Here is a 14,104-nt window from a genome sequence, read left to right as displayed (position 1 = left end):
GTGCAATTGTAAATGAGATCAATTCCTTCATTTCTATCTGCTGCTTCATTATTGGTGATAGAAATGCAACAGACTTCTGTATGTTGACTTTGTCTCCACAACTTTACTGAATTCATATATCAGTTCTCAATTTTTTGGTGGAACCTTTTGCATTTTCTATACAGACTATCATGTTATCTGCAAATAGTTAAAGTTTTACTTCTTCCTTGTGAATTTTGATTCATTTCTTTTTTTTGGCTGCTTGCTAAGGCCAGGACTTCCAGAACTACGTTAAATAACCATGGTGAGAGTAGACATCCTAGTCTTGCTTCTGACCAAGCTCTCAATTTTTCCCCCAATAAGGATATTAGCTGTGGGTTATTTCACATATGGCCTTTGTTATGGTGAGGTATGTTCCCTCTATCCCTACTTAGTTGACAGTTTTTATCATGAATGGATGTTGTACTTTGTCAAATGCTTGTTCTGCACCTATTGAGAGAACCACAGGTTTCATATTCTTTCTTTTATTAATGTGGTGGTCAACTAATCTTCAACAAAGCAGGAAAGAATATACAATGGAAAAAAGTCTCTTAAACAAATGGTGTTGGGAAAACTGGACAGCAACATGCAAAAGAATGAAACTGAAACACTTTCTGACATTATACACAAAAATAAATTCAAAATGGGTTAAATACCTAAGTGTGAGACAGGAAACCATCAAAATCCTAGAAGATATGCCATTTGCAACTACATGGATGGAACTGCAGGGTATTATGCTAAGTGAAATTAGTCAGTCAGAGAAGACAAATATCATATGACTTCACTCATACGAGGACTTCAAGAGACAAAACAGATGAACATAAGGGAAGGGAAACAAAAATAATATAAAAACAGGGAGGGGGGAAAACATAAGAGACTCATAAATATGAAGAACAAACTGAGGGTTACAGGAGGGGTTGTAAGACAAGGGATAGGCTAAATGGGTAAGGGGCACTAAGGAATCTACTCCTGAAATCGTTGTTGCACTATATGCTAACTAATTTGGATGTAAATTTAAAAATAAATAAACAAATAAATAAAATTTTTTTTAAAAATCTAGAAGAGAACACATTGGCCAAAGCAAGTTCTTACTAGGTATGTCTCCTGAGGCAAGGGAAACAAAAGCAAAAATAAATTATTGGGACTTCATCAAAAGAAAATGATTCTGCACAGTGAAGGAAACAATCAACAAAACTAAAAGGCAACCTTTGGAACAGGAAAGGATATCTGCAAATGACATATCTGAAAAAGGGTTAATAGCTAAAATCTATAAAGAACTTATAAAACTCAACACCTAAAAAATAATCCAGTTAAAAAATGGGCAGAAGATACAGACATTTTTCCAAAGAAGACATCCAGATGGCTACCAGACACATGAAAAAATGCTCAACATCACTCATCATGAGGGAAATACAAATCAAAACTACAATGATGTATCACTCCACACCAGTCAGAATGGCTAAAATTAACAACACAGGAAACAAAAGCTCTGGAAAACAATATAGAGATTGCTCAGAAAATTAAAAATGGACCTACCCTACAATCCAGCAATTGCATTACTAAGTATTTACCTAAAGGATACAAAAATGCTAATTTGCAGGTATACAAGCACCCTGGCATATATAGCAGCATTGTCAACAGCCAAATTATGGTAAAAGCCCAATGTCCATCCACTGATGAATGAAGAAAGATGTGATATATATACATACAATGGATTATTACTCAGCCATAAAAAAGAATGAAATCTTGCCATTTGCAACCATGTGGTTGGAGCTACACAGTATTATGCTAAGTGAAGTAAGTCAGTCAAAGAAAGACAAATACCATATGACTTCACTCATATGTGGAATTTAAGAAGCAAAACTTTATGAACATAGTGAGGGTGCAGGGAAGAGAGGCAAACCAGAAAACACTCTTAACTACAGAGAACACACCAAGCGTTGCTGGAGAAGAGGTGGGTGAGGGGATGGGTTAAATGATGAAGGGTATTAAGGAGTGCACTTGTAGTGATGAGCACTGGGTGTTGTATGTAAGTGATAAATTACTTAAGTTCTACACATAAAACTAATATTATACTGTATGTTAACTTGAATTTAAATAAAAACTTGAAAAAATACAAAACAAAAAATCAGTCTTTTAAGATATAAAATATCTTAAGACAAATAAAAATGAAAATGCAACATAGCAAAATTTATGGGATGCAGCAAAAGCAGTGCTAAGAGCAAAATTTATAGCTATGAATGTTCACACTAAAAAAGAAGAAAAGTCTCAAATTAACAACCTAAATCTCCACTGGAAGGAACTAGAAAAAGAAGAACAAAGCCCAAAACTACTTTAAGGAAGGAAAAAATAATAATTAAGGCAAAGATAAATAAAGAACAGAAAAACAATGGAGAAAATCAACAAAACTAAGAGTTAGTTCTTTAAAAACAATCAACAAAATTGATAAGCTTTTTGTTACACTGATGAAGAAAAAAATAAACCCAAATAACTAAAATCAGAAATGAACTTTACTACTGATTTTACCAAAATAAAAACAATTATGAGATAATACTATAAAACTATTCATGGAAGACTATTATGAACTGTATACCAACAAATTGGATAACCAAGATGAAACAAATTCCCACAAACACACAATTTACCAAGAATGAATCATGAATAGAAAATCTGAATAGATCTGTAAGAAGATAGAATTAGTAATCAAAAATCTCTCAACAAAGAAATTCCCAGAATGAGATGGCGCCACTGGAGAATTCTACCAAACATTTAAAGAAGAATTAACACCAATCCTCAAAAATCCTAAACAAAATACTAACACAAACAGAATTCAACAGCACATTAAAAATATCATACACCAAGTGGGATTTACTCCTGTAATGCAGTGATGATTCAACATATGAAAAATCAAGCAATGTAATAGAATATATTCACATAATGGGGATGGGGGAGGGGGACACACAATCACCTCAATTGATGCAGAAAAAGCATTTGACAAAACTCAACACCATTTTATGATTTAAAAAAACCACCAGAAATAGAAGGAAATTGCCTTAACATAATAAATGCCATCTATGAGAAATCCTCAGCTAACAGCATACTCCATGGTGAAAAACTAAAAGCTTTTCCTTTAAGATCAGGATCAAAGCAAGGATGCCCATGCTTGCCACTTCCATTCAACAATGTACTATAAGTCCTAGCTAGGGCAATTAGGCAAGAAAAATAAATAAATAACAGGCATCCAAACTGGAAAGGAAAAAGTAATATTATCTGTTTGCAGATAATCTCATTTATGTACTACTTCATTTATGTACAAAACCCTAAAGATTCCAGACACATAAATATAATAGAACTAATGAATGCATTCAGCAAAGTCACAAAAGACAAAAGTCAACACACAAAAATCAGCTGCATTTGTATACGCTAACAATTAAAAACCTGAAAAAGAAATGCAGAAAACAATTCCATTTACAATACCATCAAATAGAATAAAATACTTAGGAGTAAACATAACCAAGGAGTCAAAAGACTTGGTCACTGAAAACTACAAACATTCCCGGAAGAAATTAAAGAAGCCAGAAATAAATGGGAAGATATTCTGTGTTCATGTATTTAAAAGAGTTAATATTGCTAATACCACCCAAAGCCATCTATTCATTGCAAACCCTAACAAAATCCAGATAACATCTTTTGTAGAAATAGAATATCCATATTAAAATTCCTATGGAATCTCCAGAGACCCTGAAAGAGAAGATATAAGTTGGAGGTCTAACACATCCTGATTTTAAAACTTACTCCAAAACTATAGTAGTCAAAATAGGGTGGTGTTGGCATAAACAAACTAATGGAATAGCATAAAGAGCCCAGAAACAAATTCTCACATATATGGTCAAATAATTTTTGACAACAGTGACAAGCCCATTCAAGAGGAAAAGGCATCTTTTCAACAAATGGTGCTGGGAACACATGCAAAGAAATGGAAGTTGGACCCTTACCTTACACTACATACAAAAATTAACTCAAAATGGATTAAAGACTTAAACATAAGAACTAAAACTATCAAACTCTTCAAAAAAATCATAGAGGAAAATCTTCATGACATTGGACCTGGGAATGATATTTCTTAGATATGATACCAAAAGCACAGGCAAAAAAGGGGTGGGGCAGGGGGAAATACATAAAATAGACTTCAACAATATTTACCTTTGTGCATCAAAGAACATTATCAACAGAGTAAAAAGGCAACCCACAAAATGGAAGAAAATGTTGGCAAACCACATATATAAAGAGTTAATATACAGAATATATAAATAAACCCTACAACAACAACAAACAACTTGACTTAAAAATGCACATAGGACTTGAATAGAACTTTCTCCAAAGAAAATATACAAATGGCCAAAAAGCACATTAAAAGATATCCAATATTACTAATAATTAGAGGAATGCAAATCAAAACCACAATAAGATATCACCTCACACCCATTAGGATGGCAATAATCAAAGGAAAAAAAAAATGCTGGTGAAAAAATAGCGCTGGTGAGGATGTGGAGAAATGAACCCATTGTGCACTGCTGGTAGGAATGTAAAATGATACAGCTGCTATGGAAAATAGTATGGCAGTTCCTTAAATTTTTTTTAATAGAATTGCCATATGGATCCATCAATCCCACACTTGGCTATATGCCCCAAATAATTGAAAGCAGAGACTCAAAATATTTGTACACCCAAGTTTACATTAACATTAGTCAAAACTGCCAAAGGGTATAAGCAACCCAAGTGTCCATGGATAGATGAATGGATAAACAAAAAATATAGATAGATAGATAGATAGATAGATAGATAGATAGATAGATATAGATATATAACAGAGTATTAAACCATAAAAAGGAAGGAAATTCTGACACGATTCAACATGGATAAACACTGAAGACATTATACTAAGTGACAAGGGAAACAAAAGGACAAATACTGTCTGGTTCTACTCTTATGAGGTATCCAAAGTAGTCAAATTCAGAGATTGAAAATAGAATGGTGGCTGCCAGGGATGGGGTGAGAGAAGAATGGGGAGTTATTATTCAATAGGCATAGAGTTTCAATTTGGGAAAGCAAATATGTTCTGAAGATGGATGGTGATGATAGTTGCACAGCAATGTGAATGCACTTACTGCCACTCAAGTACACAGGTAAAAATGGTTAAAATGGTAAATTTTTACGAGGAAAAAAAAATCAATGGTGATAATGAACTGTCAAGTAGGTAATAAAACAATGAGATACACAGGGCACCTGGGTGGCTCAGTCAGTTAAGCATCTGACTCTTGATTTCAGCTCAGGTCATGATCTCATGGTTTGTGACATCGAGCCCTGCTGACAGCATGCAGCCTACTTGGGAGTATCTCTCTCTCTCTCTCTCTCCCCCTCCCCTGTGCACTTGCACACATGCTCTCTCTCGAAATCAATTACATAAACTTCAAAATAAATAAAATAAAATACAAAACAGAGTGGTATAGAGTGCTGGTAGCAGGAAAACTGGCACAACCTCTGCCAATATACGTAAAAAACCATGGAATTTTCAGTTTGTCAATAACACTACCTTTAAAAACATATTTTTAAAAGCAATGCAAATAAAGCATAAAATATGAATAAAGTTGTCCTTGATAGTGTCTTTTAGTACTATTTATAATTGCACTTAAAACCATAAAATACTTAAATAAAAAATAATATATATGATACACGCATGTTGAGAATTACAAGACATTAATGCCAAAAGTCAAGACCTAAATAAATAGAAAATGTGTCGTATCTATGAACTGGAAGACTCGTTGTGGTGATGTCAATTCCTCCCTTGATCCAACACAAATCAAAGTCCTAGCAGTTTTTTTAATTGACAAGCTCATTCACACATTTATATGTAAAAGAATTAGAATAACCAGACAACTTTGAAAAAGAACAGAGAGACTTGTACTGACATCCAGACACACTATAAAGCTATGATAGTTAAGACAGTGTGGTATGAGTGAAAAAGACACATGAATTCATGAAACCAAGTCCAGAAATAAACCAACATATATCGTTACTGCTTCTCATTAAAGGTGAAATGCTTTAGACATTCAGTGAGCTTCAGACAGTGATGCTAAAACAACATTCATATGCGAAAGACAAAAGAACCTAACCTTGTACTATATACAAAAATTAACCCAACATGGATCACAGTCCTAAATGTAAAACCTATAAAATTTTTTAAACATGTGAGATCCTTGCAATCTTTGGTTAGGTAAGATACATAAGCAGAAATTAAAAGGAAAAAATAAGCATACTTCATCAAAATCACAAACTTTTCCTCTCCAGAAAACAGGATAGAATAGCAAAGATGTGAAATAACTACAAATCTTATAAATTGCTAGGAGAAATGCAAAATTCTACCATACATTGCTAGTGAAAATATAATGGCTTTGAAAACGAGTGTGGCAGTTTCTTACAAGCATATATGTATCATATTACCTAGAAATCCCATTCCTAGGTATTTACACAAAAGAAAAGAAAATCTACATCCACACCAAGAAAAAAAAAAAAAAAAAAACCCTGCACATGAATGTTTTTACAAGCTTTATTCACAAAAGCCCAAAACTGGAAAGAATCCACATGTCCAAATGGTGAAGGCCTAAACAAACTGTGGTACAACTGATATATAAACAACCTGGATGAATCACAAATGTATTATACTGAAGTTATATGTTGTAGGATTCCATTTGCTTGACATTCTGGAAAACGCAAGCCTATACCAAAAAAAAAGCAGATCAGTGAGTGGCTGAGAGGGACTGGAAGTAGGGAGGATACGGACTACAAACGGGCATGAGGAACCTCCTTAGGGTGATGGAAATGTTCTGTATCTCAGCTTGGTACTGGTTATGTAACTTCCCAGGTTTGTTCAAAATTCATAGCGTACACTATAAACTGTGTACCTAAAACATGTGAATTTTATTGTACGTTAATTCCACCTCAAAAAATCTGATTTTTTTAAGTAAATTATGATTAGGCCTAGGCCCAAACCACATAGTGGAACTGGCTCTTTTGTTTTAATAGTGACAAGTACTGGGAACCTCAAACCACAACATCTTTCTGTTGCAATCAGAGCTCCCAGAGTACTTTTCATGAATATTAAGGCTTATTGAGAAATATTAAAGATTCCAGGACTCTTCTGATTGAATTAATGTAGCATCATGAAACTTAAGTCAGTAAGGTCCTCTTTACTTTGGGAGAGGAGTAAGATTACAAATCCAAATATCAGTAACTGCAAAAGGGTTTTGTCATTCTCAACTTCTTCACAGAAGCACTTCCACCAAGCAACGTTCGTGTGCTTATCTGACTCTAATCTCCTAAGGTGGTGATTTGACCAAAACAGCCAGCAGTTTCGTAGCAACATCCAAAACTGATACTGCAGGATCATGAATAGAAAGATGTAAGCCTTTCATATGGCCAAACATCCACACAGATCATCAATGGACTTCTCCCTGTCAAACTGTTACGAGGGGGTTTTCATTCTCTCTCAAAAATAATCAATGTCTCTCCTGGGATCACTTAACAACTTCAAGCATTGTCCTTTGAAAAGCCAGAAAAATTCTGTGTGAAGAAGAATTTAACATTTTGCCCACATTTTTTGACAAATGTCTTGCAAAAGGCAGTAATTCAATACTTTCGCTCTAATGTATTTGAGTTTCATGGCAGCCTATGAGACTTCTCTTAAAATTATTGGCTGTGTCTTAGCATTAATGTATGCCATGTGCTGAAATAGATAGCAGTGCTCTCTTTACTGAAGCAGCAAAACCATTTGTTGCCAACCACCTCAGAAGCTCCATCAGTTTAGACAGTACCAAATTGTGCTAAGAAAAATACTATAATAATAATGTTTCATAAGATAGCAACTCTTTTGATGGTGCCAATGTGCAAATGATGATTAAAATCAAATGCTAGCTGCCCTGAGAAGCATTCACATTTTTATCCTGTTTAATGTTAAAGGCAAATTACTGCTGATTCTTCTATGAATTCCAGCTGAATGAGAAGAAGTGTCAACCATTCTAGTTCACATGACGTCATCTGACAGAGGCACAGCTTCCATTTTCTTTCTCTCTATAAAACAAACCAGCTCAATAATTTCTAAGATTCTCAGTTTCACCAAGGTCTCTTCAATTGTATATGGCTTCTGTGCCTGGGTAGTACACAATAAACAAATGCATGTGATATTTCAAGATAAAGTTCTGTTTGCCCAAACCTGCTTCCAACACTTTCCTTTTAAGTTTTCTTCTAAAGAACAGTATTTTTCCAATGGCTAGTAAGGACTGATAGAACTTCATACCTATTGAGATGATAAATATAGAACAAGAGAAACCTAAGATCCAACACACTTTCTTTTCACATTTTCAAACTAAACTCTGTGAAATTGAATTGCCTATAATCATAATGGCAGGGCACTTCCTCTTTAATTCTTAACAGAAATTTAATCCAGGTATTTACCATAATGTGATGGCAATAATGATTATGTATTACCTGACCATGTACAGTGACAGCCCATGCCACTCCACTCTTACTTGGCATGAAATATACCTTAACATATTTTGACAAATACAAAAAATTATTTTGTTAAATTGGTTTTTCTATAAAGAAAAATATCACATATCTTGTTGAAAAATCTTTGATTTAGAGATATTAATTTGGGAGTGACACCTAGTGACTCAAAAAATATTTGCTCAGTTAACTGAATTCTGAATTCAAATAACAATGACTTTTTGCCTTTCAGAGTATCAGAATGGATTTGAAAGAAAAAATAAAGCTCTTAAAGCTATATATTCTTTTAACTCCCTCACTCCATCCATTTTTCATTCATACATTGACTGTGAGCTAAATCAGTGGTTCTTAATCTTAACTACATTATTACAAACACCTCAGAAAGCTCTTAAACACTAATGAGCGGACTCCATTCCAGGACAAATTATATCCAAATCCCTTGAGGTAGGCCTGAACATTATTTTTTTAATGCTCTAGTGATTCTAATATTTAGCCAGGGTTGAAAACTACTAAGCCAAATCAAGTAATCATAGATCTTTTTCTTCAAAAGCTTAATTCTAGGGGTACCTGGCTGGCTCAGCTGGTAGAGCATGCAACTCTTCATCTCAGAATCGTGAGTTCAAGCCTCACACTGGGCACAGAGCTTATTTTAAAAAATAAATAAAATGGATGGAACTGGAGGGTATTATGCTAAGTGAAACAAGTCATTCAGAGAAAGACAGATATCTTATGTTTTCACTCATATGTGGAATTTGAGAAACTTAACAGAGGACCATGAGGGAAGGGAGGGAGAAAAATAGTTACAAACAGGGAGGCAAACAATAAAAGACTCTTAAATACAGAGAACTGAGGGTTGATAGGGGTGAGGGACAGGGGGGCAGGGAAAATGGGTGATGGGCATTGAGGAGGGTACTTGTTGGGATGAGCACTGGGTGTTGTACGTAAGTGATGAATCACGGGAATCTATTCCCAAAGAGCACACTGTATATACACTGTATGTTAGCTAACTTGACAATAAATTAGAAAGAAAGAAAGAAAGAAAGAAAGAAAGAAAGAAAGAAAGAAAGAAGAAAGAAAACAAACTGAAGAATACATACTCTACAAGGCATCAAAATGTGAAAGGCTGAAGTTGCAAAAAATAAACATATGTGCATTTTTATCTTTAAAAATAAATAAATAAAACAAAAAAATAAAAGCTTATATTCTAGTATACATGAATGTGTATATATTCTTAGGTGTTATGTATACAGAGATTAATGAAATGTACCTCTCAGTACAAACAGGACACTTTAAAGTATCTTTTAACTACATTATGACACACACATGCTTAAGGTGCAGTGAGAACACAGAAGAGATATAACCAATCCAAAAATGAAGGGGGAGGGAGTAGGTCTAGAGGCACTGAAGTAAAATTTCTGAAGTATTAAGTGGATAAGCAGTAATTAACCAGAGAAAAGGATGGGGAAAGAGGGGAATTCGGGCACTCGGCAGAGGGGATAACAAAAGCAAGAGAGAGGTAGGCTACAAGGTTAGCAGAGAATTACAGTTTGGTGTTCCTACCAAAGTAGTAGGCATGAAATGAAGGAAAAGTAACTAAGAAACTCTGGCAGAGAGAGAACATGGAAGTCCCTGCATACCACATTAAGGAGCTTGAACTTTACCTTGTAGGTGATAAGCCATCAGTGACATGTATAGCAGGCTGCATTCTGGGTAAAGCTCTGGCAGCCATAAGAAGCTATAAGATAATAGCTAACATGCTCTGAACACAACCATGTGCTAGGTAGTGTGCTGCTGAACACTTCCCCCTGATCATCTTCTGCAATCCTCCCACAGTGACTCCATGGTAGACACCACTACCTTTATTATAAGTGAGGAAACAATAGCTTGCCAAGTCACATAGTTATTAAGGGAAACAGAAGGGATCAACAATTTGGACCCCAGAAGCCTAGGCCTTTAACCTCTAAAATGGATCGACTGGGAAAACCAGAGTGAAAAAAAAGCAAAGACTATAGACTAAAAATTTAGTTAGGAGACTATTACATTATCTCCAATGAGAGACAATTAAGACAACAGCAAGAGATGGAGAAGAGGGAAAAGATTCCAGAAATATTTAGTATTAAAGTTATAAATAAGTTATCAAAATGACACGATTCAGTCTTAAAAAGGAATGAAATTTTGACACATGCTATGACATGGATAAACCTTGAAAATCTTCTGCTAAGTAAAATAAGCCAATCACAAAAGGATAAATATTTTATGATTCCAGTTATGAGGTGTCAAACTCATAAAGACCGATAGTAGAATGGACGTTATCAGGGGGTAAATGGAGGGGTTAATGGGAAGCTACTGTATAATGGGTACAGAGATTTGGTGTCAGTCAATGAAAAAGTTCTAGAGATGGACAGTAGTGATGGTTGCTCAACAATGAATGTACTTAATGCCACTAAACTGTGTACCTAAAAATGGTTAAAATGGTAAACTGTATGTTGTATATATTTTGTAGCAATTTAAAAGAAAATTTTTTTTTTTTGAAAAATTTTTTTTTCTACGTTTTTTATTTATTTTTGGGACAGAGAGAGACAGAGCATGAACGGGGGAGGGGCAGAGAGAGAGGGAGACACAGAATCGGAAACAGGCTCTAGGCTCCGAGCCATCAGCCCAGAGCCTGACGCGGGGCTCGAACTCACGGACCGCGAGATCGTGACCTGGCTGAAGTCAGACGCTTAACCGACTGCGCCACCCAGGCGCCCCAAAAGAAAATTTTTAAAAAGCACATGATATAAAGAGAATAGGGGGAAACAAAGAGCACAAAGGTCATTGTAATCCTTAGCGTGGGAGACCAGCTAGGCAGTGGTACCATGCAGTGTCTCTGATGAGGGACAATGAATAACATTCCAGTAGCACTGTCTAGAAGGCAAAGAGACATGAGAATGAAGCTCAAGGGAGTAACAGGGTTAGAATCATAGTCATCAACAAATAGGTGGTAGTTAAAACCATAATAATCCATGAGATTGCCCAAGAAAAACATGAAGTAGGTAAGAGGAGAAATGGTCTGAGGACAGAACCTTAGGAAACAGGAGGAAGACATAAAGAGGATCTCACCAGGAAGGTAAGAGGATGCAGTCAGACAGGTAAATAAGTAAAAGATAAGGCAGCAGAAGTAACGATATTTGGAAGTGGTACCATGAGCATGATGCTAAGGCAGGTAAGACATAAAAAAGAATTAAAGAAGATACATTATCCTACCATTTCTCTCCTTCTGCTCCTACTTTTTGAAGTTCCCAAAAAGACCTCATTTTCTAGTTCTCTATAGCATTCTGAGATTATAAAACAAAATTCCCACACTGAAGAATAACCTAACATAGTAATACACACTTTAAAATAGGAGCACATCGAAAATTGTGAGGAATATATTTTATACAACAGTAAGAATGTTAAACCTATAAACCTACATGGAAACTTTACATCTTTGGTAGTCTACACAGGACAAGTAAATATGTGTACTTAACTGTACACGTGTAACTTGCTTTAAGCAATAAGAATTTCTGAAAAGCTACTTAAAAAAAGAAAATCTATGTATAATTCTGAAAATTTTATCAGCATAAACTTTACCATATTACTAATAACTATGTTTAAAGGTCCCTTACTAAGTATTAATAAAAAAAACACCTTATAAAATAAATACTTTTGACTATCTGGATTTTTGTGTTTTAATATAGCTCTATTTTAAAACTAACCAAAGAGTTAATATGGAAAGTTACCCAATTTATCACATGCCCATAAAGCACAACAGCACTAATCTAAAGCTTACTGTGGTGCCAGGAGCTATTAAAAACTATACAAATCATCTCTGATAGTTCTAAAAATTATGAGGCTAGTTTCCTGCCTACTTTACGGACTGTAACAATTTCAGAGACTTACATTACATAGCTTGTTTGTAAATGGTGACTCTGGAATTTGAACCTATTGTGGCTTCCAACTTAAGCTCTCGACCACTATCCCCTAAACAATTCTTGATAATTTCCCTTAACTAATCTATTTCCCCATATCAGAAGTACAAGGTGACATCTAATACGTAACAGTAGAGTAAGTCCTTGAATCATCACACCAAATATCTGCAAAGTTCATACAGAGTTCAGGCAAAGAGTGCCTCCAAAAGTTTTAAGTGATAAAAACAAACACTTATTTTCAATGCAGTTATTTTTTTTCCTCAAAAACAAATGTTTCATAATTATGAGCTTAGCCTACACTTCTTAAATTTTATAAATAATGTGGAAATAGAATGAAAAAAATACTCAAAACAACATTTTAATCTTTATACTCTAAACCCAAACTCAACTTGCTAAAAGAGACTTGCTAACAGCTTTTGAACAGGCTTCATCAAACATCTGAAACATTCTCAAACAGGTCAGTTTCTGATAGTCCCGGTCTTCATCCACTGCCCTTCATTGCACCCTTTATCCTTCCTTTCTACCTAGGAAAATGTTTTATTTTTTATTTTTTTTTTAACGTTTATTTATTTTTGAGACAGAGAGAGACAGAGCATGAACGGGGGAGGGTCAGAGAGAGGGAGACACAGAATCTGAAACAGGCTCCAGGCTCTGAGCTGTCAGCACAGAGCCCGACGCGGGGCTCGAACTCATGGACCACGAAATCATGACCTGAGCCGAAGTCGGCCACTTAACCAACTGAGCCACCCAGGCGCCCCTAGGAAAATGTTAAAGTAGCACTTAACTATGCATTGCTACAGATCTCTGTACAGCAGTTCTAGAGGACCACTGAACTATTAGCTAGAGACACAAACATTTAATTAGTTGTCATAGGTCACTAAACTGTATAAATAGAGTCAGTTTTATTACCTATTTTACATTTGTAAAAAGAAAGCAAGATTTTTAATTTTTAAGATTTATTTTTGAGAGAGAGAGACAGAGAGACAGAGCATGAGTGGGGGAGGAACAAAGAGAGAGGGAGATACAGAATACAAAGCAGGCTCCAGGCTCTGAGCTGTCAGCACAGAGCCCGACATAGGGCTCGAACCCATGATCTGTGACTTCATGACCTGAGCCAAAGTCGAACGGTCAACCAACTGAGCCACCCAGGTGCCCCGCAAGATTTTTTTTTAATTTTGCCATCCAAAATTCTCCATGAATTGGTCTTCCTTCACTATGAATTCCTTGGAAATTAATAATTCAAACCTATTTTTCACATGCAAAGTTAATTAGAAGCTATTTTTTAGTAGTCTGAATTTCCAAAGATATTAACTGGTATTTCAGCAAGCAGAGAGAAATAAAATATTAGCAAGATAAGGGAAAATTTTCATATGGGAGTTGCAGAAAATTTTGTAGAGCAATTGAAAAAAATACTTTGGCTCTCTTTTATGTATTAAGTACGACAATGAATTACCTCAAAATATTCATTTAATTACTAGGATGGATTTCTGGGTCTTTTAAATTTATATGCAAACAAACATTCTCACAATGTAAGGAAGAGGTAAAATGGATTACTTTAAAACAAATACACTTTC

The 14,104-nt window shown here is 35.1% G+C and overlaps 2 protein-coding genes across 3 annotated transcripts in view; one reads left to right on the top strand and one right to left on the bottom strand.

Annotated features, from left to right (window-relative positions):
* The window catches only part of LHCGR (luteinizing hormone/choriogonadotropin receptor), a 119,164-nt gene that overhangs the window by 74,790 nt on the left and 30,270 nt on the right, over positions 1-14,104 (top strand). Inside the window, exon 11 of one of the 2 annotated variants that reach the window (XM_042932227.1) lies at positions 8,035-8,318. The exons of the other annotated variant lie outside the window; for it this stretch is intronic. Within the exon in view, the coding sequence (XP_042788161.1) occupies positions 8,035-8,071 (37 nt within the window). The 3' untranslated portion in view covers positions 8,072-8,318. Of the gene's footprint in view, positions 1-8,034; positions 8,319-14,104 lie in introns of those variants that run through there. 2 annotated transcript variants of the gene reach the window in all.
* The window catches only part of GTF2A1L (general transcription factor IIA subunit 1 like), a 42,604-nt gene that overhangs the window by 12,077 nt on the left and 16,423 nt on the right, over positions 1-14,104 (bottom strand). The gene's annotated exons all lie outside the window — the stretch shown is intronic.

The sequence above is a fragment of the Panthera leo genome, chromosome A3 (assembly GCF_018350215.1).
Source record: "Panthera leo isolate Ple1 chromosome A3, P.leo_Ple1_pat1.1, whole genome shotgun sequence".
NCBI classification, from domain to species: domain Eukaryota; kingdom Metazoa; phylum Chordata; class Mammalia; order Carnivora; family Felidae; genus Panthera; species Panthera leo.
The sequence above is the reverse complement of the archived record's forward strand: the minus strand, read 5'-3'. Positions and strand labels throughout refer to the sequence as shown.